The 25,187-nt window shown below is 38.5% G+C and overlaps 1 protein-coding gene across 2 annotated transcripts in view; it reads left to right on the top strand.

Annotated features, from left to right (window-relative positions):
* The window catches only part of LOC101171486 (synaptotagmin-9), a 38,830-nt gene that overhangs the window by 8,524 nt on the left and 5,119 nt on the right, over window positions 1–25,187 (top strand). Inside the window, exons 2-8 of one of the 2 annotated variants that reach the window (XM_023955941.1) lie at window positions 4,813–4,988; window positions 6,636–6,853; window positions 7,975–8,515; window positions 21,257–21,377; window positions 21,940–22,111; window positions 22,202–22,331; window positions 22,647–22,669. In XM_023955941.1, the coding sequence (XP_023811709.1) occupies window positions 4,813–4,988; window positions 6,636–6,853; window positions 7,975–8,515; window positions 21,257–21,377; window positions 21,940–22,111; window positions 22,202–22,331; window positions 22,647–22,669 (1,381 nt within the window). The remainder of the gene's footprint in view (window positions 1–4,812; window positions 4,989–6,635; window positions 6,854–7,974; window positions 8,516–21,256; window positions 21,378–21,939; window positions 22,112–22,201; window positions 22,332–22,646; window positions 22,670–25,187) is intronic. The other variant, XM_004069735.4, reaches the window with a different exon arrangement.

Consider the following 25,187-nt stretch of genomic DNA (forward strand, 5'->3'; position numbering starts at 1 on the left):
TACTTCCCACAGTTCTTTTTTACATAAATATTGCACTCAAACCTGTATCTTGTATGTAACCCACATTCTCCACATGTAACCTCACAGACTCCATCTACACTAATCAACATGACCTCTTTAATTATAATTTGTAAACTTCCTTCAGTAATGGGTGAGCGTACTGATTAGTAGCATGCAATTAACCGACGGCAGCTTTTCAAATCACTTCAAAATGAAGCTGGCTAAAACAGTTTTTCTTTTGCATCAATCAAACCACAATGAGGCTGCCTATAGTTTTAGTCTGACTTTAATATGGAGAAAAGTGCAAATGTGGTTATTTAGAGAGGAAAATTCTAATGTTGTGAGCTGGTTTGTTCCAGCTGAGAGCATTATCCTACATTATTTCTGAGCTGCATTCATCACAGATGGGTCCCAGGGCACATCTGCAAACAGAGAACTACATTTCACTGATCATACCTCTGACCTTGCACTAATTTTTACTTCATTATTATTTTTTATTTTAAACAAATTGACCTGCCACCAAAACACAATCCTTGTACTGCAGGATGTGTTATCTGACCTGTGATTTATATTCTTGGACTTCCTGTTATTCATTCATTAGTTTATTTTTTTCTCTTTGTTTGGTATTTTCTTAATTCAACCAGCTGGCTATTCAAGCACAAACAAAAAAATGGTATGTTGTTTGCAACCTGTTCATTAATTCTGCCTATGATGCAACATTCAATACTCTTTAGTTGTATTTTGGTCTTCAGTTATTCACTCTGTCTCCTTTAGAAACAATGTCTTTTTTGTGTTTTATCCTTTGTAACTGTTTACTTTTTTAAAAGTTTATACAGTATATCATTTCCTTACTATGCGTTTTTATAATTTTTGTAAATTTTAAAATAAAAATGAAAATGTAACTTTATATTCTTTTAATTCTTTATTTTTCCTTTTTGTAAACAATACCCTACTAACCTATTTATTTTTTAGTCTGTAAAGGACTCAAACTGCAGAGCAAAGGATAGAAATTTGCCTAAAAGAAGTAAACTTGAGCTTCCATCCATTCTTTTTCCCAACCTTCTTGTTTCATTTTGGGGGTTGCTGGAGCCTATCCAGCCATTGTCTGGTGAAGGTGTGGTGCACCCTGGGTGGTTCAAACCTTGAGCTTCAAAGCTAAACATGAAAGCAGAAAAACAATGTTTGCTTTTCTTGATGTTTAAAACATCCAGTCGCTTTGCTGACATTTGTGTCACACCTTCAACCGGGATGCTCCCCACTGGAGCAAATGTGAAGGCTCCTACACCTGGCTGTGGTTCCTGTCTCCGGCTCGACTCGCGCCTTTGACTGTCCCCCCAACCACGGCTGGATGAAGCTCGTCTGCTGGACTTTAAATGTGTAGTTGTAGATTTAGATAAGTAAATTCTTCTCTTTGAGTTCTGGTAAATCGCCTGTCCGTCCTGGGGGAGGATCCCTCCTTCATGTGGGCACCCCTGAGGTTTCTTCGTTTTTCCGGAATCCGGTTTTTTGGGAGTTTTTCCTTACCGCGAAGGGGGGTCTAAGGGCAGGGATGCCAGTATAGCTTAGTCAGTTTGTTAGTTCTTTTTAGTATTTTACTATTGCACTCTTTGTATTCGTGATCCTTTTGAGTTCATGTTTCACTTCGAAGCCCATCGAGACGACTGTTGTTGTGATTTTGGGCTATACAAATAAAATTGAATTGAATTGAATTCGGGCAGCAGCTGATCTCTGTAACCATGAGTCACTTTCTTTACTGAAGAATCCAATGCTGGTTGTTGCTATGCAGCCATGTAATATTATTCCATTGAAAAATAAGTCCTTTGAATTGATTCTATGCAGGCGTTAAAATTAAAGCCTGAAGATTTTACGAAATTATCTGAAACATGAAGGAAATTCTTTCCAGTATTTGGTTTTTGATGTCAATTAATTATTTTACTGCACTAATGATGGTTTTGATATTATGTGATGCTTGATGGTTTGGACCTGTTGAGAGGAGGGACTGATAGAGTTCCTAGATGAGCTACCTTAAGGAAGACATAGGAGGTTGGTTCATAGATATACAGTGGGAGGGCATGAGGGAGGTAGTCGTGAGTTAGGTGGATGCAGAGATTAGGATAAAATGGAGGAGGATGATTTGCTGTGAAGACCCGAGAAGAAAAAGAAGAAGATCCTTCAGTTCTTAAATCTTTTCCCTCACCGTCTTTTTAAGAACATTATGAACTAGCGTCATGCTTCATGCATTTCCAGTTAAACCACAGAATATAGTGACAATACTTCTCTTATAGTAATTCTGTTTATGTTGTATACTTTCATACGTTTTTCTTTATTGCTAATAAAATCTCCTTTGTCCAGTTTAAATTGCATGTTTTTTTTAGATTTATTTTTTAAGCTCTGATATCTTAAAAAATGCTTTATTACAACCTGTTGCCTGCTGCCTTACACAGTCTTTTGTAAATTGTTTATTTAAGTGTACATTTGGTGTGTGTTCATGGTTTCATTAATAAGAAAATATAGTTTCGTTTTTCTACATTTCGGGGTCAAATGAAAAAAAAAGAAGCTTTTAGCTTGTTTTTCTCCTGACTTCATGACCACTCTTGAATGTTCTGGTCTGACTATTGCTGAACTTTCTTCTGTTTGAATTTGATCCAAAATGACACTCAGTGTGAAAATGGCAGACAGAAAGATCCAGAGAGAGCTCTCATCTTTCTTTCTTTTCCTGCAAAAAAAAACATCCTTACCTCCACCGACAGATTTAGTAAGGGTTGTGTAAAACTTTCTGACAGACTGCTTAAGAGGAAAAAGGTTTTACTGAACGTTACGAGTCTTCATGAAGGCATCACCTGGCAGTTAAAAAGGCTAACTTCTCTCCATCCCAATGGGAAATCTGTCAGTCCTGTTGTGCATTTTTCCAATGTTTGAATGTCACTTATAGAGAACAAAGAGATCAATAAAAGAATATTTTGAGGAAAATTCTCTCCTTACAGAGACAGAGAAAATAGTCTGCAAAAGATGTATTTTTTCATTGAGGCAGCTGGGCATTAAAGTGGAGTAATCCATTGTGCTCATCTTAGAACAGTCCTAAAGTTATCATATGAAGCAGCTCTCAGACTTCAGTGCTCTATTGATTTAAGGATATTGTTGCCAATCTACAGACATCAATCTTCTGGAGAGCAGCATCCCTTTATATGGACTCTATTGACCCAGGTCATAGATGAGCAAATCTGATGGCACCACAGACTTTCAGTTTGGTTGCTGAGCTCTTGGATGACCTAGAGGCTTTATCACCACATGAAAGTCCAACAGAAGAGGCTGCATGGTGATAAGACTTTCCTTAATCATTACCCCTATTTTAGGAAATCTTAAGAAGATTTTTTTTTTATTCTTTTTCAAATGCACAACTCTGATTTCAGTCATTTTCCAAACCCTTTTAACCAAAAGTGACCAGGAAAAGTCACTGGGTTGCATGGTGGCCCAGCCCTAGTTCAAATCCCTGCTGGAATCTTTCTGTGTGGAGTTCGCATGTTCTAATGCATGCATGGACACTCTGGTTTCCTTCCTCGTTAAAAAAACAACAAGCTTCATAGGTTAATTGGTTACTCTAAAGTGTCCCTAGGTGTGAGTCTATGTGTGGGAGTGATTGTGTGCCCTGAGAAGTTGAATAAGCTCAGTATTGAGCTTTTGGAAACCCTTGGGGAAAACAGCTGTGGAAGTCATAACATGATTTTTCATAAGGGCACAAATTCAAAAACAAATACTATATATGTATGCTGTATACTGTTGTATCAAAACAACCAGAAAAGAAATACACTTTAAGTCCCACTCTGATGAAAACTGGGGTGTTGTTTTATTTAACATCATCTTGAGGCATTTTTCTAATGAAGATGGTCATAAATATGGTAAATGTCATATAGTCCCTTTCACCCATGCACACACACATTCACACACTGAATGCCAACACTGGCACCAACACTGGCACCAATCTGTAACCTTCAGGAGCAATGTGCGGTTCAGTGTCATATAAAGAAAATTAAGCTTCAAATAGCCTTTCTGACTATTTCTTTTTCCAAGTTGTTGGGAATCAGGAGCAGACAAAAAAATGTAAAAAAACCATCACATTTGTTACCTATAAAATACGATGGATGGTCCACAAACTCCCTGCTCCGCTCCATTCTGATGCATCCATTTGCAGACAAATAGATCCATGTGCATATTTGTTTTCCGCCTCCAAGCAGCATCTGGCTCAAAACTGTATGGCTGGATAGGACTGATATAGCTCGCCATTTTTTTGTTGCATTGGTAATGTCAGGTCTGGGGTGTGAGGGGCTGTAAGATAGCCGATAAGTAGAGAGCTCTCATTAACAGGGAGGAGAAGAGGGGGCCGGGGTTATTCTGCGCCAATGATCCCACCCACAACTTGGAGACAAATTTCTAATGATCTACTGCCGCTCTGCAGAAACGATGTCCCAGAAAAAAAAAAGTTTTTTCTTTATTTTGGCCAAAAACAGCATAATCATAATTAGAAGACCCATGGGAACACTTTCACAACAGATCACAAGATGATCAGAGTGGGACTTTTATGGCTAGGATGGTAATCAGTTACAAATGTCAGATGTAAACATTTACATTAGATATTTAATTTAATCTAAGCAGGTGGAGGTGGATTTTTACATAATAAAAGTATAATGTGCTTTTTACATTTTCCTTTCAGTTTAACATTAAATAAACTGAGACCGTCCTCCCATGAGCTCTGCCGCAGGCCTGTGCGTGCCAGACTTTTTCCGCTTTCACTGAGCACCTGCCCCTCTTCTCTAGATGTTTCAGTGAGCCTGCTGTCCCTGCTGGTGACCACCTGCGGTCTGGCTCTCTTCAGCGTCTCCCTCTTTGTCTCATGGAAGTTGTGCTGGGTACCACTGAGCGGCCGTTTCCTCCCAGATGCCCTGAAGGGGGCACACTTCCTGGGAGGGGACCAGCAGCCAGTCCTAACAGAGGTAAAGTTCCAGGAAATATATGTGAAGGTCCAAAAAAAGTGTTAAAACATTACATTAAAAATAATTGAGTCTAAATATATGTATGTATCTCAAAGACACAATCATTTTTAAATTCAGTATGGGACTAAATAAACTTCTGATTACTTTAACATATTCTTTTTACTTTTCCCATCTTTTTGGTTTAACACATTTGTCATTACTTATATATATATATATATATATACATATATTTTACATTTTTTGTAAAAACTAAATACAAGGTACCAAATTCTATCTAACCAGGTTAACAAATGCATTAAAGAAGGAAAGATGTGGAATGAGGGAGAAACAAAAACCAAATCAACATGTATGCAGTGAACAAAAACAAAAAGCAATTGCAAAAGATCCTGATTTAAATTACCGTCTACATGTTCACTGTATGTTCTCACTGTTTATGCTCATCCATGATGTTTTATCTTAAACGTTTTTCAGTAGGTGTTACATTTTTGTTTTTTCCTGTATTTCTCCTTATTTAAATATCATATGACAAACTGCAGAATTTATGGTTTGCTTTACTTTTGGTGAAAAATTCTCAAATCTGCCGTTCACATGGTGAAACATTAAGGATTTTGTCTTCATTGTTGATTTTCTCAATGCAGTTTTTATGGCTGAAAGAATTTTGAAGTAAACCTAAAAAATTTAATAAGCAGAGCAAGAAAATCTGCACAGTGCTGTGTAAATTTATGCTTAATCGCTTATGGCTCTGTATTTTTGGTAAAACAAGGCTTGAAATCTGTTCAGATTTAGCGGATAACATACTAAGAACTAATAAGACAAGTTCTAGTTCTTGTTTTTTTCTGTCTGCTGAATGAATATGGCAAAAACTTCAAGATGCACTCCAATGAAAATCATGTTCTTGGTGTTTTAACATGTTCTTGTGGCAATTTTCTCATGTTGTAGGACTTGTATATGGCAAAATTTAGTTTAAGATTAAATTTCTTAGTATTTCTTTCTTCAAATTGTGGTGAATCAGGAGCAGATGAAAAAATGCTGTTGGAGAAAGCTTGTAGCAGTAAAGTAGAAGCCACAACAGCAAGCCACAAGCTTCTTGCTTCACTTCATTCTGATGCATTCACTTGCCGACGAATAGATCCATGTCCGTCTTTGTTTTCCGTGCCTGAGCTGGAATCTGGCTCAAAGTTGTACGTTTAGATAGCTCCAATATTGCTTGCCATTTTTGTTGAATCAGTAATGTTAGGTTGGGGTGTGAGGGGCTGTGAGCTACGGTTTTGGATTTGGGCTAAAAATATATACATAAAAACTTAAAAAACAAACTATGTAATTATTTTGAGATTACGTTAGACAAAAGTTCAATTTACAATAGATATTGATTACAGTATGCATCTAATATTAATAGAGAAAATTAATGCAGCCTTTGAACACAGGTATAAATTTTAAACACATGCAGAAAAACATGGTTTATTTACATGACACCCATGTTGGTTTTGAACATTAGCAATGTCCAGTTTTTCTGTAAATTGGAAAAATGAATCTGTTTTGATAAATTAGTTAATCATCTTTAGGAAAAGTGCCACAAATCAGGTTTTTTGTCTATCCGTTGGAAAGGTACTTTTGTTTTTGGGAGACACATTGATGTATTTTGTGCAGGTGGATGGGGAGGAGAGGGAGTACAGTGAGGATGGCTGCATGAAGGACACCTCAGGTCCCCCATCGGCTGTGGCTGTTCCAGAGTCAGCCTTGAAGATAAGCCACACATCCCCAGACATCCCTCTGGAGAGCCAGACTAAGTTGGAGAAAAACCAAGTTCACACTCTGGCCAGGGACCGGGTTCAGAGACAGATAACTGAGCCCACCTCATCTGTACGGTCAGTGCACTACGAATTTGGTGTGCAGCTTGAAACCCCCTCTACCCAGATGTTTGGTTTCAGGGATACATTTGGGAAAAAGATCAGGCTTCAGGGAATATACAGGAAAAGTGACACACTGAAGTGTAAGATCGAGCCTATCGTGAGGATTTCCTTCCCCACTTGTAGCTTAAAATAACCAACCATGACCCACATTTTAGGCCTTTTCCCTAACTGCTCAGAAACATTTGGCATTAAGTTGATTTAAAGAATCACAGGGAGGTTTGTAAAACGTTTCAAAGTGCAATACTTCTATTTTAAATGTGGCTGGACTTTTAAACGTGAACAAATCATCTCTCAAAGCTGCGCATTCATCATGAGCGTACCAATTCTGAACTGTTCTTTTTTAGCTTGAATGAGACAAAGCGTACGAGAACTTTGAGTTCACTTTGTAAACAATGAGGTTTACTGATTGGAGGCAAAAATGAAAAAAGAAAGGGCTAATTTTGTGTCTGTAGGTAAAGCAAGGCTAAGGTTTAGCCCTGATTTCATCACTGGAGGGCTCCTGCTGTTTTTAAAGCCTCAGTCACAACTGCGCTTACGGGTGGATATGGGCTTTCTGTGGGTAAAAAATGGGCAAAATCTGTACCGGGCAAACAGATGTTCCACAGGAATCATCCAGGTCGTAGGCCTTGTTCGTGTAAGGGTGAAAGGTTGTAGTAAACACACAACAGTAAGTAAGGAAGAAGTAGGTGAAAGGCAGGCATGCTGTACAGAACTTTTTCACCTGTATCACCTGTACACCCCCTGTGTGCAGCATTTTTGCTTGGTCAGTAAGCACACCTTAAGAACAGTTAGTGTGGCATAAGGGCACCGTATGACAGCGTCACCCGTACGTCATAGGTATGTGCTACTTACATTTGGATTGCAAATACTTCATGGTACACTAGCCAAACAATCATGTTCCATTTTAATGACGTGTGACTAAGGCTTTACAGAAATACCTGTAAAATGGTTGTTTGTTGTGTAATTTTGTTTTCTAATGTAATTATCTACCTAATGTAACCCTTTTTTAAATGTTTGGATATGCTTTTCCACAAGGATTCCAACACAGCTGTGTGAATGTCTCATTAAACTTACAGGCACAACTCCATCCGCCGTCAGATGAACTTATCCAACCCTGACTTCAACCCCACCCAGTTTCAGCGTCAGGACTCGCTGTCCGGTTTGGGACGCATCAAGCCGGAGCTCTACAAGCAGCGCTCGGTGGATGCAGAAGACGGCCGCAGGACAGACAGCTGCGGACGTCTTCACTTCATACTGAAATTTGACCTTGATCTGGAGCAACTGATCGTGAAGATCCATAGGGCTCAGGACCTTCCTGCCAAGGACTTCTCAGGGACCTCTGATCCATATGTTAAGATTTACCTGCTGCCTGACCGCAAAACAAAACACCAGACCAAGGTGCACCGAAAGACACTCAACCCAGTGTTTGATGAGGTGTTTCTCTTTCCTGTTGCATACGCCGAGCTGTCCAGCCGTAAGCTGCACTTCAGCGTTTATGACTTTGACAGGTTCTCGCGCCATGACCTGATTGGCCAAGTGGTGGTGGACAACTTCTTAGATCTGCCCGACTTTCCACGGGAGACAAAACTGTGCCGGGACATACAATACGTCACCTCGGTGAGAATTTCCGTCCATTTATTTCAGATTTTTGCCTTAATTTAACACAACAGAATCACACTGAATATAAAAAATGAGTAGAAACCTTAATCTTTTTTTTAAATGAGAACTTCTCTTTCCATGTCCTGTAACCTTTCTTGTTCAGCTCTCACAATGGATGTTGACTCCTAGCATATAACAAGACACACACACAAAAACAGAAAACTAACAACTTTTTCGTAATCTTTATAAAATTTTCATGTTTTTACCTCATCCTATATTCATTGCAGTTTGGTTTTTATGCATTTCTGGCAATCCTTCATTGTAGTTACATTATTTCTCATTCAGTGCTCACCGTGTCCCACAACATCTGTTTATTTTAAGAACTCAAGTTGTATCAATGCATCTTCTAACATTTTTGAGGAGATCATTATTTTGTTTTTAGCAGTTTTTTCCCCCCATTTTTGTAACCAATGTAGCATTAACCCTTTGTTTTGACTATTTTCAAAACTTAAATAAGCCTTGCCTACATGTTGATTTTTGCCATCTGAAAGTTTATTATCTTGTATTTTCCCAATAATCTGAGTTTTTAAACATTTTTTTAATTGTTCCTTTTAAAAAAAAAAAACAACAACCAATTTATAACTTACTTTAGTGTGTTTTAGCATTAACTTTTTTTCTTTTAGAGATTATTGAGCTTTTGTCTTATTTTTGTTAATATCACTTTTTAAGTCAACCTATCACTTCACACATTCTATAATAATTAATGTTCAACAGCCCTGACATCAGAATAGAAACTCATGCATACTGATCTTTGAATTTTTTTTTTGTAAATTATAGCGGAAAATAAGTATTTGGTCACCTATACCAGTGTTTTTCAACCAGTGTGCCGCGGCACACTAGTGTGCCGTGGGAGATGGTCAAGTGTGCCGTGGAAAATTGCCCTCATTAACTGATCTAAAAACATTAACCATCTCCAGGAAATCAGCTCTTTGTTCATCCAAACAGGTCCTGATAAAACACTGAGTAGTTAGGAATATAAACGATCATAAAATACTTTTTTCGTTGTGTTTATTTGATTCTATTAAAGACATTTTGATAAGAATGACGGTAACGCGAAATAGCTGCAGCTATAACTGTGTAAGGAAAAGTCCCGCAGCTTTTACTGTCTGCACGACTCCACCAATCATTCTTGAAGGCTTAATCACATGTCATCAGTCTGACCAATCAGAAGTGGTTAAAGTCTCCACTTCCTTGTTCCAATTTAGCTCATAACTCAGTCAGTTCCGACAAAAACACCAGCTAAAGCTCGTCTTTAGCGGTGTAACTTTCCACAGAATCCGGTATCAGACCGTGGAACAAGTGAACAAAACCATGAAGCTCAGAGACGCGAGTCTTTCTGCCGTTTTCTCGCAGTTTTCACACTACATCTCCCATGATGCATTGGCTTAAAGGGACAGCGTCTTGAAAACACAACGAACATACAGTGTGTATGTAACTTAACTTTTATTACATCTTTTAGAAAAAACATCTGCAACTTCCTGCTTTTTCTGCCACAATTATCACAAAAATGCACGTCAGATTGCCGGGGGGGGGGGCTGTAGATCAAAACAGACTATGAGTTTCTGCTTTTTTTTTTTTTTTTTTTTGGGATGCTGGTGTGCCGCGGGATTTTTGTCAAGGTTAAAGTGTGCCGTGGCTCAAAAAAGGTTGAAAAACACTGACCTATACAAACAAACAAGATTTCTGGCTCCCACAGACCTGTAACTTCTTCTGTGAGAGGATCCTCTGTCCTCCACTCGTTACCTGTAGTAATAGCACCTGTTTGAACTCGTTAGCTCTATAAAAGACACCTGTTCACAACCTCAAACAGTCAGGCACCAAACTCTACTATGGCCACGACCAAAGAGCTATCTAAGGACACCAGGAAGAAAATTGTTGACCTGCACCAGGCTGGGAAGAATGAATCTGCAATAGGTAAGCAGGTTGGTGTGAAGAAATCAACTGTGGGAGCAATTCTTAGGAAATGGAAGACGCACAAGAACACTGAGAATCTCCCTCCAACAAGGCCTCCTCACAGGATCTCACCCCATGGGGTCAAAATGATCACAAGTCCAGTGAGCAAAAATTCCAGAACCACATGGGGGGAACCTAGTGATTGACCTGCAGAGAGCTGGGACAATAGTAAGAAAAGCTACCATCAGTAACACACTACATCGCCAGGGACTCAAATCCTGCAGTGCCAGACATGTCCCCCTGCTAAAGCCAGTAAAAGTGAAGGCTCGTCTAAAGTTTGCTGGAGAGCATTTGGATGATCCAGAAGAGGATTGGGAAAATGTCCTCTGGTCAGATGAAACCAAAATAGAACTTTTTGGTAAGAACTCTACTCATTGTGGTTGGAAGAGCATGAATGCTGAGTTGCATCCAAAGCATACCATAACTTCTGTAGAGCATGGGGCTGGAAACATAATGCTTTTTTTTTCATCAAAGGGATCAAGACGACTGATCAGTGTAAAAGAAAAAAGAATGAATGAAGCCATGTATCGACAGATTTTCAGTGAAAACCTCCTCCTTTCATCAGCAAGGCCATTGAAGTTGAAACAATGCTGGGTCTTTCAGCATGACAACGCTCCCAAACACACTGCCTATGTAACAAAGAAGTGGCTTAGTGAGAAGCATTTCAAGGTCCCGGAGTGGCCTAGTCAGTCTTTGGAGGGAGTTGAAAGTCCGTGTTGCCAAGCAACAACCCAAAAACATCACTGCTCTAGAGGAGATCTGCATGGAGGAATGGGCCAAAATACCAGCAACAGTTCGTGAAAACCTTGTGAAGACTTACAGAAAATGTTTGACTGCTGTCATTACCAACAAAGGGTATATAACAAAGCATTAAGTTGAACTTTTGCTATTAATTAAATAATTATTTTCCACCAAAAATAATAAATAAATTCTTTAAAAATCAGACTGTGATTTTTTCTAGATTTTATTTTCTCATTTTGTCCCTAATAGTTGAGGGATACTTGTGATGTAAATTACAGGCCTCTCTCATCTTTTTAATTGGGATGACCTGCACAACTGGCGGCTGATTAAGTATTTTTTTGCCCCACTGTATTACTTAAACCTTGGCTTAACACTTATACCATTAAATCAGACACTGTTGATACACTGTGATCATACAATGGTAACACATGCATGAAATATTAGAAAGGATGCTTAAAAATCTAAAATTAGCAATGTCTGACATTATTTTCTTCTAAATGAGGAAATAGAAAAAAAAGTATGAGCAGACTGGTATCAAGTGGAAACATCTGAGGTTTTGAGAGGTGGGGACATAGAAATATACTTAGACACAGTTAATGTTTAATGAAAGCAGAGGGAAACACTTGGGGGCAGTGACCTAGATCTTCACAGACACAAGAGTGGGGTTGGTTTGATAGACATGCAGTGACATTGCCTATATACATATTCACTTAGTTTAATCTATAAATTTGAAAGTGAGATCCTCTCTTACAGCTTTACTTTTTTTTAAAAAGATGCATGTAGTTTACTTTTTTGTGTTAATGCTAATTTTTTTGTTTATATCAAAAAATGTTGAACACTTAGCAGTATGTATACAAATGATCAGTTTACCTGAATGTTTTGTTCTCTGAAGCTTTCTTTAATTACTGTTTTGCAACATGTCAGCATTATTCTTTTGTGTGGTTTTTCTAAAAGGTGTAGACCATATGAGGCCATAGGATTATCAGATACGAAATGCAATAAAAAAGGATATTTTTTAACACAAAATTAAAGTTGCACATTTTTGGACCGTCAACCCAACAACTGTAATGCTCTGTCTTCTTCCATTAGATAGCAGAGACTCTTTAGAGAGAGGTGGAGGAAACCCATATGGTTTTTAGCACCATTTGTGCAATTTTGAGGTTTTAGGCCTTTTCTTTGGCTGCAAGCTCAGTGAGGTTTGAACAGAGTGGTTATCCCGACATTTTTGGAAATCAGCCTTCAGGTCACGCAAGGCTTCTGTTTGTGGCAAGTAGTGGTTTGTGAGTGATGGAGGATTTCTGTGGTGGGCTGCTTTCTCTTAGTAGTGCAAAGTTATCAGTTTGTTTGTTTATGTGGAAACGTTCTTTACATACATCAAGTGGAGCGATCTTCCATTTTCCTGTAAGCTGTGTTTTCTATAGTTAATAATTTTCTGTGTTCTTCCTATTCCTCAGTCTGTGGTTAATGATCTGTAGACATCAGCGTCACTGGTGCAGGAATTAAAAAGTAGCCTGAAAGTCATGGTCGTTTTTGATTAAGCTAACCGACTCACAAGCCAGGTTGCAATTTTGCACAAAAAGAATATACACACGCATATCATAATCTGTTGCCAAGCAACAGTGATTGTTGGTGTAAAAAGAAAAAAAAAACATCCTCTGATTTTTTCATTCTGCCTTTAAAGTGAAGACGGCAGCAGAGCTGAGACGCTCAAAGAACACAGTGAGGTTACCATGTCAACAGGACAGCTAAACCACACCTGAGCAACAAGTTGGATAAATCTGTGTGCAGATTTAATCTAAAAAAAAAAAACACAGTGACTTAGTGAAGCTTTTGCTCCAGAGTTAGTTCCTGTTTACAGATATTTTCATACTTAAAAACCAGAATCAATCTCCACGAAGACCCACTTTGAGGAAACTCGTGGCATTTTTAACAAGCTCTTGTGGCATTTTTCTGAGGATGGAGGACATGAAAAAAATTAAGCTTAAAATGTCACTTCTTTGCAGAAGCTTTGTCCCAGAAAACAACACAGGTTTTTTGATTTTGCCTAAAAACAGCATCATAATTAAAAGACCACTGTGGACGTTTTGAGAATTAATCAAAAGATGATCAGAGTGGGATTCTAACAGAAGATCTGTCTGTGATGTCAAATTATCCTCCAAACAACATACTGACAGTCTAGACGAGACGTTTGCTGTCAAGTAGGCTCTCCAGCCACCTGCTAAATGTTATGATTTGATCTAAAAATTTTAAAAGAGGGCTGACGTAATCCCAACAATAGAACTTCTTCTGTGTGCAGACACATAGTTAACATGTATTATGTTTTGCAGCAACAAATGCTTCAATCAAAAAAAAAAAATAGTTCCAATAAAGAGAAGCTTAAGCGTAAAACTGACAGATGTATTTGTCTGGAATTTTAGATGTAGAAGTAACTTAACAGCTTCTTGAGGAAGTGCAAGCAGTTCATGTTCCAGGAGTCACCCTGGAGATCATTTGGACTTATCCGTAAGCTCTGATTGATTCCACTGCAGTTTCATCTGTAACTCCTGGTGATTGTTCCACCCTATCCCACTCATATTATCACTATTTCAATACATTTCTATGTGAGTCAACAACCAAGAAGAGATTCAGAATCTCAGGAACCCCTCATGTGTTCTGAAAGCCCCATAATTTCCATGGTTGGTGTACAGTGTTAATTTTGTTTTGAGTAATCTGAAAGAAAAAAAGGCTTAAAGCAAAGCAGGAACGTTAAGATTCTGCTCGGGCGCTCTTCACTTCTCCCAACAGAACTAGGTTACCTCCCTTGGGATCACAGAGAGACCTTAGCTGGTCCACTCTCCAACGTGGGAGAGTGCATTTTAATTATGGCTTCTAACCCAGAGGTGCCTCAATCTATTGGTTATGTGCACTGGATTTTAGGAAAATAAATGTGTTGCATAGTTCAGTTGTGGACTGTACTGTCAGCTAAGGGAGTAAACCCTTAATTAACTAAAACCCTTAATTAACTGAAAACCTCCAGCTCGTGCTTACATCTCTTTTTGAACTCATGTGGAAGCTAAACCAGATAACTATTAAACACACAGTTAATTAGTAAAACAGTAATTAAAATCGGCCTCTGGAAGCTGCATGTGTCTCAGCGAGGAAGCCTTACGTTTGTCCTGATTGCATGATTCTAGGTTTCCATAGAAGCAGAGGTAATTTGGTTCTTTGTGCCCATTTTTTGACTTTTATAATTGGGCATCAGCTGTGTTGATCCTTATGGCATGACAATTTTGCAGGGAACCATATCTTATAAAAAGTTTTAAATCAACTTTATTTTTTCATTCTTACAAGTCTTTTATATTTTCTGGATCACAGAGGTGTTAAATGTTTACCAGCAAACAAAATCTGTGCATCTTTTCTTTAAAGAGCCACTTTGACAGAAATTGTGTTTTTGGTGTTTTAACGTGACACTTTTCTGATAATGGAGGACATTTATTCAGCAAGTTGAGCTCACAATTTCATTTTTGATTATTTCTGTGTTCAAATTCATTGTGAATCAGGATGAAAAAATGCCAATTGAAGAAGAGTGTACTTCTTACGTTGAATATAGACTGGGCTGTATGCCATGTGATTCATTTTCCTCATCCGAGCTGGCATTTGGCTCAAAACTGTACGGCTGGATAGCTCTGATATTGCTCGCAATTTTTTGTTGGACTGGTAATTGTCAGATTGTCGATTGTCGACTTGTCTTTTTTTGTGCTTTGTTTGTTTACAAATTGCCCTGCAAAAGACTGGTAAACTGTCCTGGGTTTACCCTGCCTTGCCCCAATAGTAGCTGGGACAGGCTCCAGCATCCCCTTAACCCTAAAAGGGTACAAGTGGCCTTCAAAACTGGATGAATTGTTGTTTACATAAAGACTAAAGTTTTTTTTATTTTTTATTAAATCACCATTTTAATGCAGGAACAGAAAAAAATATCCAGAGATCTCAATGCTTTGAAACAGAGAAGCAATTAGAAGTTGGTTATTTGACAGTGCTTTAGCTTCTCATAACCTTGTTATCACCAACAAGGGCAAAATCCAATTGTTCTTATTTTGTGATGAATTTCACAATGTCTGTCTGTCTGTCTGTCTGTCTGTCTGTCGGACATGTCTGTCTGACATGTCTGTCTGTCGGACATGTCTGTCTGTCTGTCTGTCGGACATGTCTGTCTGTAGGACATGTAGGACATGTCTGTCTGTAGGACATGTCTGTCTGTAGGATATGTCTGTCTGTCTGTAGGACATGTCTGTCTGTAGGATATGTCTGTCTGTCTGTAGGATATGTCTGTCTGTGTGTAGGACATGTCTGTCTGTAGGACATGTAGGACATGTCTGTCTGTAGGACATGTCTGTCTGTCTGTAGGACATGTCTGTCTGTAGGACATGTTTTTATTTAAGTCTTCAGCTGAATAAACAGTTGGTGGATCAGACAACTGAACCCTGCGTTTAGTATTATTCATCTGGACGCATTAGGTTCAACCCGGAACAGAGATGCCAAATGCACTTCCTCTGCATGAATCATTTAACCAGTTGCATCACTTACATTCCTGAGTTTAGCCACTACATTTTAGTCATCTTTACTCATTCTTTTTCTGGGTTTGTCAGATGCGGACCCACAATCAGAATAAACTGTTTACATGTACCACGATTGGATCAACAATTGGCATAACCCACCCATCTCGATCGGAAGTCAAATTTGATCTGGATTTGAGTATGATCAGGTCAGAGTATTCCGAACGGCATGTTTGCACAACGCATTTTTATTCTGATCAGGTGTTTATTCCGATTACCTTGTCCATTTAACCGCAGCTACTGATGTACCCGTTTGTGGGTGTGTGCCGACTCTTGTGGGAGACAACAGACAAGTTAAAAATGGAGACAATCCGATTAAAGTGATTAAATTCAGTGTTTGATTTGGACAATCTCAACATGTGCAACACTTTTTTACAAAAAAGGTGGGCGAATCGTAAAGCATTTCAGGATTTAAAGCTATAAAATCAGACCTTTTTGATGTTTTAGTAATAAAATTGGTGTAAAGAACGTGTTAGTTAGACACCTTAAACTGTTAACTGCATTTTTCTAGGTTTAAAATGCTTTTCCAAAACTGTCATGAAGGATTGTTCAGCTTAAACTGATTCTGCCACAGTTTGTTTATTGCTGCAGCTAACGTTCAGTCATGGCAGTGATTTACTTATTTCCACCATGTTCACCCAGCCAGATAGACAGTGGGATGAGCGAATGATCCCAGGGGTTCAGGGGAGCACAATAATGCTTCTCAGCACTGAGTTTGTTTGCATTAAAAAAAGTAATTTGCATTTGAATGATAAACCTACTTTCTGACAGATACCAATGTATGGACACAAAAAATTATTCTCTATATTCATGGGTAACAAAGTCATTTGATTGTTAAGTTGGGTTTCATTTCAGCTGCTGGAACCTTTTTCTAGGAAGGATTCTGCTGCAATCAGTATTATGCCCATAAAGCATTAAACAACGTAAAAGCTACAAATATCTTGACTTTTTTTTTTTTATTTAAAACATTTTTTTTCCACAGATTCAACTTTTTAAACTGAAATGTCCTTGGAATATCTATCTAAAAACAGAATTAAGACAGTACATACATATATACGTATATATATATAAAATAAAGAATGCACTTAATTTTATTGTAAAATGTAACAGAGCAACTAAAGCTCTCCTAATGTTGTCATTGTGTCAAACGCTCACACAACAAACTATTAGCACTTTGCAGTGAGTACGGTTTCTAAGTAATCCAAGAATAGTACGTTTTAAACATTTAGTGACACCAGTGACCAGATGAATCATTCAGAACTCAAATAACCAACAAGAGTGGGTTCAATTTGACGAATATATGCACTTAAGAAAAAAAAAGAATGTAACAAGATGTGTGTTGTCTCAATAGATTCAATTCAATTCAATTCAATTCAATTTTATTTGTATAGCCCAAAATCACAACAACAGTCGTCTCGATGGGCTTCGAAGTAAAACATGAAATCAAAAGGATCACGAATACAAAGAGTTCAATAGAAAAATACTAAAATGAACTAACAAACTGACTAAGCTATACTGGCATCCCTGCCCTTAGACCCCCCTTCGCGGTAAGGAAAAACTCCCAAAAAAAACGGATTCCGGAAAAAACGAAGAAACCTCAGGGGTGCCCACATGAAGGAGGGATCCTCCCCCAGGACGGACAGGCGATTTACCAGAACTCTTAGAGAAGAATTAACTTATCTAAATCTACAACTACATATATAAAAGTCCAGCAGACGAGCTTCATCCAGCCGTGGTTGTGGGGACAGTCAAAGGCGCGAGTCGAGCCGGAGACAGGAACCACAGCCAGGTGTAGGAGCAGGAGCAGAGACGAGGTACTCGGTCAGGTACAGAGCAGCGACGAGCCAGAGATGAGCCAGAGGCAGGATCCACAGCCAGGTGTAGGAGCAGGAGCAAAGGCGAGGTAAACGGTCAGGAACTGGAGCACGGATGAGCCAACTGGAGTCTGGAAGCACTCCCACTCCCCAGGAGGGGAGAGGAAAAGAGGGACAATACATGAATCGCACTGCACCAAACAGAGGCATGGAGAACTAAATGATAAATTATGATCAAGAATAGAGGAGAGGAAGGGTAGAAGTAAAAAGGATAGATAGTCTGGGTTTTAAAAGATAGTCTGGGTTTTCTTTTAATGAGGTGTCTGAATGCAATAGCTCATTACTTGTGTTGCGCCATGGCTGGAGAATATTTCGAATGGCTGCAATAATGATAGAAAGCCACGGTCTCAGTAGCACTGAAGTCAGAGATGTGTACTCCTGCTTTTACTTCTCCTCGCCTTTATGCTGCATTGGTCATTTTCCAACAATCCATCAATCCTTTGTAGTACCAAAGTCATACTAAAGCACTGGCAGATTTTTGCGTGCCACATACAACAGAAAAACATTTTGGGGTCAGTAAGCACAAGCAAAACTAACAGATTTTTTAAATTATTGCTGCCATTACACTACTTACTACTATATTTACTGCAATGAAATGATCCCATGTTAAACACTGTCTTTTATTTTGAAAGGAAGCCGTGTGAACCTCTGTCAAAGGTTCAACCATTTCGTATTTTGAAAAAAGGTTATCCTTTTGCTTTAATTTATTTCCAAAATAAACAATAGTTCATTTATATTTATCATAAAGGGACAATAACATATAAAGTAGTGTCTTATTTTGCAAGGGTGAGGTAAGACTTTGGGACTCCTCCTGAGAAATCAACCTGCTCTGTACCAAGCTTGCTTAGTTAAAAAAAAATAAAAAAAATAAAGGCGTATGGTGATTGCATTAAGGAACACTGCAGCCTCTGAATGTCCATAGACAAAATAATTGTCAGTGGATGTGCAGAGAAGCAAACCTTGAAGGAGGAGGAAAAGCAAGAATGAGGCGTGTGATTGAATTAGTCCGAACCTCTGTTTATGAAAGACGCTGTAAGACAGAACCTTGAATGTTCAGAAAAGGCCCAGCGGCTCCTGGGGGAGGGCAGATGGAGGTATTATAACTGGAGAAGATGGACTGTCCACACTCTCTCTGCGTTATTGGACTGCTTTAGAGATCCGATCTAATTTCATTGGAAGAGCACAAGTGACCATAATCCTGACCACAGGCTTGATCTGAGTGCTTATAAGAGTGGTGACTGACACTCTATAGCCTGAAAACTAAACTCTGCAATCTAAGTGTGCGAGTGTGTAATAGAAATGGATTTCACAGCATCATTGGAGGCCTGAAGGGCTTGTTTAGCCACCATCACTGTGCATGCCTGCTTGTGCTGACATGTATATCACTCTCTCAGACATCAGCAGGCGATAATCATTATTGCTGCAGCACTGATTCAGAGGATGAGAATGTCACACATCCTGGATAATGACGGGTGCTGGGAGCTGGGGGGCATGTAGAGGATGTCATTCCTGATGAATTAAGTCATTTTAATCTATCTGATTTCAGAGATAATGAGTCGAAGATTCACAGCGGTAGGTTTCATATCTGCAACTGATAGTGAGCCATGCATACTACCTAGGTACAATTATTCCTAATCAGAATGATGAGAAAAAATGAAGCACTTACATATATTGATGATTTCTTTTAGTATAACCACATTTGACCTTTTAAGGAGGCGTTCAGATAACTTCTGAACGTTCTGACAAAGTCTAAACTAAGGACTCAAGATATTGAAGCTCATTTTTTCTGTGAACTGAAGAAACTATGAGGGTGAAAAAAAATACCGATAATACATTTATTAGTATATAAAAGTCACAAAATGAATGAGACCAGCCACTTGTGCCATGCTTTCTCTCCCTGTTCAGAGCTTGTTTCAAGCCAAACTGCCACCATATAATCAGTTTTTGTAAGTGTAATGCTTCTGGGCAGTTACAGTTTTTAAGGCAGTGTGATGGTTTACCAGATAAAATGAAGAAATGCTGGTTCTCCTAATTTTCCTTCCACCTTGAACAGAGTCCACTGAACTTTCCTGATGTGAAAGGGTGAGGGTCAAAGCAGAGCAGATGGGAAATGACAGTGTCGGAAACTACTGGAATCAGGGTGGTCCTAATGGCTGCGAAATGGAGCAGCCCAGAACTAACGTCATAACCCCAGCTGGAAAAAAGTTAACACTTTGGATGCTTTTTGTAGAAATTATTTTGTATTTGTGACGCTGGTAGAACGTTTTTAGCTCAACTTTGTGCTTTGTCCAGGTTAACTGCAAAATTTTGCGAGTGTTGATGGAAGAGGGTGGAGTCAACTTTCAATGCAGTACAAGGCAAAACCACTTCAAATCTTTTTTTGCCATTCAAAATCTTGTGTTTGACTATAAAGTTTATCTGCTGTTATATTATACACGCACAGCAATGGCATTGTTTGTACTAAAAAGACGTTTGAACTTAACTTGAAGGAAAGGACTTTTGCTCTAAAGTTGGGGATGGGCTACTCTTCAACCATTTCTGCAATCAAGGTAAATCAGCTGACAGTGATGCAGAGATAAGCTTTTCTTAAACTTTGGACCAATATGCAACACATTAATAGCATATGGTGATGCATGACAGCGCAAAGCTGCTTTTCTCCGTGACAGAATCAGCAGGAATAAACACTTCCCGTCTGTGTTGCAAGTCAGCGCCAGGCTTCAGAATTTTCTGCGCTTCAAAATCCGCTGGACTTATGTTAATTGCATCAACAGTTAAAGAGTTACGGTAGTCGAAAATATGTCAACACTTAAAGGCTTAATTTAGTGACTTGGTTTAGGTAATTTTTCTTTGATTCAAAATTCTATCTAGATGTTAAAAGCTCAAACTTAGCAAGAAATTAGCCAAATCATGCAAAAATTTACAATGTACAAAGATAAGCATGAAAGCATCCACACATTTCTCCTTTTTTGTGCTCAGTTATAAAGCTACTATAAAATGTGTCATACCTGTATGTGTGATCCCATGCACATATATATTTGGGCTTTTCTGTTTATCTTCTGCAACCCAGAGTTTCATACATAAAACCCCTGTGTGCCTTAAAGGAAGCTCTCGCAAGCCCATTGTGTTGAAGAAATATAAGAATAGACTTTACAGTTTGTGCATAAAGCAGCTCGTCAATGCTCACCTCCTTCCCTTCACACTTTCTTTTTAGAGGTGTTAATTGGGAAAAGGGCATGGCATGTGCGTGAATTAGCTGTGAGTACACTCATAGGAAAAGACATGATAGTAATTCCACAAATGTAAGCACGCACCCACTTCATGATATTACTCCCATTTATACTAATTTCAAGTCACACAACAGACAGACTGCAATTTATTTAGTCTTCATTTCATTTTTTCTTCTATTCTACAGTGTAACATTGATTTTTTTTTTCTCAGAAAGGAGTACATCTGGAGTAATTGATCCTTAAAGTGATTATGGTTTCTTTCACATGAAAGTCTTTTCAGAATGCTAAGAACTGTGATGTATTTCTCTACAGGACAATGTGGATCTTGGGGAGCTGATGTTCTCGTTGTGTTATCTCCCCACTGCCGGCAGACTCACCATCACCATGATCAAAGCCAGGAACCTCAAAGCCATGGACATCACCGGAGCCTCAGGTGTGTTCGGCACCACACCCAGAGTTTTTTAATCACTTTTCTAGTTTTTAGTTTTTGTTTGCTTTATTTAAACTAAATTAGCCACGGCACTCCTTCCTGTTGAATTCTGCAAAGACAGTTTTGTTGTTTCTAACATTCTTGTTGAATTTTTCTAATGATGTACCTGTATTAAGATAGTTAAGCTCAAAATTCCATTTGAATATTTCTTTATTCAAATGTGAATCAGGAGCAGACATTTGAAAAAACAAAAAACGTATTTTCGACATTAGAAAAAAAAAATGCTTGGCAGGCCACAAGCTCCGTTCTGGTGCATTCACTAGCAGAGAACTCGGTTCATGTACGTCTTTGTTTTCCTCGTCTGTACTGGAATCTGGCTCATACAGGTACGGCTGGATATCTGCAATATTTCTCACCATTTTTGTTGCACCGATAATGTTAGGTCTGGGGGTGTAACGGGCTGTAAGCTACCGGGACGGCGTGTAAACAGGAAGATGTCAGGAAGTGGATCTATAAACTGAATCTGTTCGCCATGGTTCAGCTGGCTCCTGTCGTCTCTTCACAGATCCATATGTGAAAGTGTCCTTGATGTGTGAAGGACGGAGACTTAAGAAGAGAAAGACCTCAACAAAGCGCAACACACTCAATCCAGTCTACAACGAAGCTATTGTGTTTGACGTCCCTCCTGAAAACATCGACCAGATCAGTTTGCTTATAGCAGTTATGGATTACGATCGGTACGCATTCCGATTTCCCCGGTGTTAAATTTTACTCCTACAATACTGTAAAATGAGATCTTATGGGTGGCGTTCTTTCTGGTGCTGCAGGGTTGGGCATAATGAGGTCATCGGGGTGTGCAGGGTTGGAAGTGAAGCTGAAAGTTTGGGGCGAGATCACTGGAACGAGATGCTTTCTTACCCCCGAAAACCAATCGCACACTGGCACCCGCTCATAGAGGTGAGCTCTGCTTCATAGATCAGTGCAAAAGGTTTTAATGCAAATCCTTTAAACCACAATGATAAATTACATTTTGCTTGTAATTAGCAGCAACAGCACAACCTTTTTATTGTTTAAGGCCAATTTGGCAATAATTTAGTTCTTTCTGTTCCTTCAAATTGTTTATTTAAAGTCACACATGACATGATTCCCTGACATGTAGATTTTTCAGTTCAGGAAAGATTAATTACATACATAAATGTATGTATTGATTTGATCAAGTCTTTTTAAGTTACAAGAGTTTTATTCTAACTGTAAGACCGTCGACTTTACAAGCTCACCACAGAGGAAACATTCAAGTAAGAAATTCTTTTTGCAACTTTCATTAGTTTTTTTCTCTAGATTAAGTAGAGCATTAAATCTCATTTTTGTAATTCTTTTTTTTTTTGTGGCTTTCTTATTTCACTTTACCTCTGATTTGTGTGAAGCTCCTCACTGAATGGCAACAGATCACTTCACCTGGATGGAGTTTATGCTTCTGGCGTTTTTTTTAAGACTAAGAAATAGATTGTAGCAGGTGAAGTGCTTAAAGACCAATATTTACAGTTAGGGGAAATAGCGACAGTGATGTCACCAATGGAAAATGGCTCACTTCAAGCTTCAATGAAATAAAGTCAATTCAGTCGCCGTTTTTTCGCGGTGTGGACGTTGCCATATTGGAACCTCATGTCGTCAGACTCTGACCAATCACTGCTTACTGAGTCAACATTACTATGGCGACCACTTTCGCCCATTAGTGTGTGACCTTGTTGGAAGTTCACACACCCCAACATTTTAAAGCGGGCTACACAAATTCTGCAAAAGGCAAAAACGTCATAAATAGAAAAAGGATTTATATATATATATATATATATAAAAGACCAGACCTAAGACCAGAAATATATATCTTATATATATATTTTTTTTCTTTTTACACACAAACAGTATATAGTGACTGAATCTTGTAAATCAACAAATATACAATTCAATAGTCTTTCAGTGTTAGATGGAGCTGTAGGCACTTTTACTGGAGAATCTGCTACATTTTTTTTTTAAATCTTTGAATGAAATTAAGGACCTCAGGAGTCCTTTAATTAAACTTTTGCACTTCTGCTATTTTAGTAAGACGTCAAACTGTAAAAATCCAAAAAATGCACCACAAACATTAAAAACGGAGGTCATTTCACTTTCCAGGGAAATCCTTTTTACAACTGATCTATTTCTATAGCAGCCATTTAGTTTTTGTGTTGTCCAGCTCCCGACTGCTGAACCTGCAGTTCTGGATTCGTGTCCATTCATAAATTCCTTGAGCCATTCATACAGAACATGAGCAAACAACGGTTCAGCCAGATTCTGATGGACTAGAAGAGAAAATGCAGAAGTCACTGGAATAGAAATAAAAACACAGAAGTCACACATCATCCCCTCTAGTAAAAAATAAAAAGTTAATCTCATATTCCATGTTACTGAAAGCAGAATTATAAAGAATAGAATATAAACAATCACATAACGGAGACGATACATCATAAATGACGTGCAAATGAGTTTTGCGATTACCACAACTGAAGCCCAACGCTCAAAGAGGGAAGGGTGGCCACACACAGAGCTGTTTCTATTTCTGAATTCCCAACCCAATCTCATTAAAAAGAAACAGAGCATGCTATAACTCAACAGATGCTCAACAGATTCATGTAAATTCATGTCGAGTTGTCAAAGCCAAATATATACATTTCGCTGAATGGCTCAGGAGTTAAAAAGCCTCAGAAAAAAAGAACGATTGTAACAACCAGTGTTAGTCGTGACACATATTTTATACCAGCTTGATCTCTCCTTGGAAGCATAACTTCAGCTGGTCTCACCGTTATGACACGAATGTCAGCAGCCAGTCGGGAATCTTTATGCATATTTTAGACACTTATCTTTAAATGGAACCTTTCTTTTGTACGAGACATGTGGTGATGCTCATTATAAAAAGGTTAGAGTTCCTGCGACTGTGATTCCATCTTTAATGAACATGATGCTGATTATCACCGGCAACAATAATAAACATCATATTCATCCAAAACAAGGCTGAGCAATGTTTCACAATCGTTGTTTATTTATAGCAAATGAATGTTTCAGCGTCCACGTCATAGATGTTTTGCGTTCTGCTCCAGAGTTGCTCAACAACGATCGTTGTGTTTTACTACTTACTTTCCCAGGATATTGTTATGGCATCACAATGTTGGCTTTGAAGGACGGGTCTTTTGCTCCATTTGAATCAGCAAGGAGCAAAACTCAGAGAAATGACATGAATGATACTGATATTCAGTTTCAAGCAACTTATTTGGAGCAAGTATTTCTAATAACTATGGGTGTAACAATAATAGATTAATCAATGATAGATTTATATTACTACCATCCAACCAGACCACTCTGTCTGAAGCAATGTTAATCAAATCGACCCATACCATTGTAAAATCGTTTCAAAACAAAACAGATCGATTATATTGATCTTGGTAAATACTATTCAGACTAAGGCACAGAAGGTTAGTTTTATGAATTCATCTTCTGACCTGTTTTTGTCCCAGTCCTCACCGGGCTGCAGTCCTCACTAGGCTTTCCACATCAACAAATTCCCTTTGGAATATGTTGATGTGAAAAAAAAAACAGTGGGCTGAACTTTATGAAACAAAAATGTCAATGGATATGCTATTAATTCTTGTTTACATGTTTGTTTGTACACATGTTAAATTTCCAATCGATTATCTTGCAAGAAATTCAAAGAATCTTGAAAACTTCAACTGCACATGTCAGTGCCCAGGTAGTTGTCTCTGAGAGGCTAAAGATCTCCTGGAT

The sequence above is a fragment of the Oryzias latipes genome, chromosome 6 (assembly GCF_002234675.1).
Source record: "Oryzias latipes chromosome 6, ASM223467v1".
Classification (NCBI taxonomy): Eukaryota; Metazoa; Chordata; class Actinopteri; order Beloniformes; family Adrianichthyidae; genus Oryzias; species Oryzias latipes.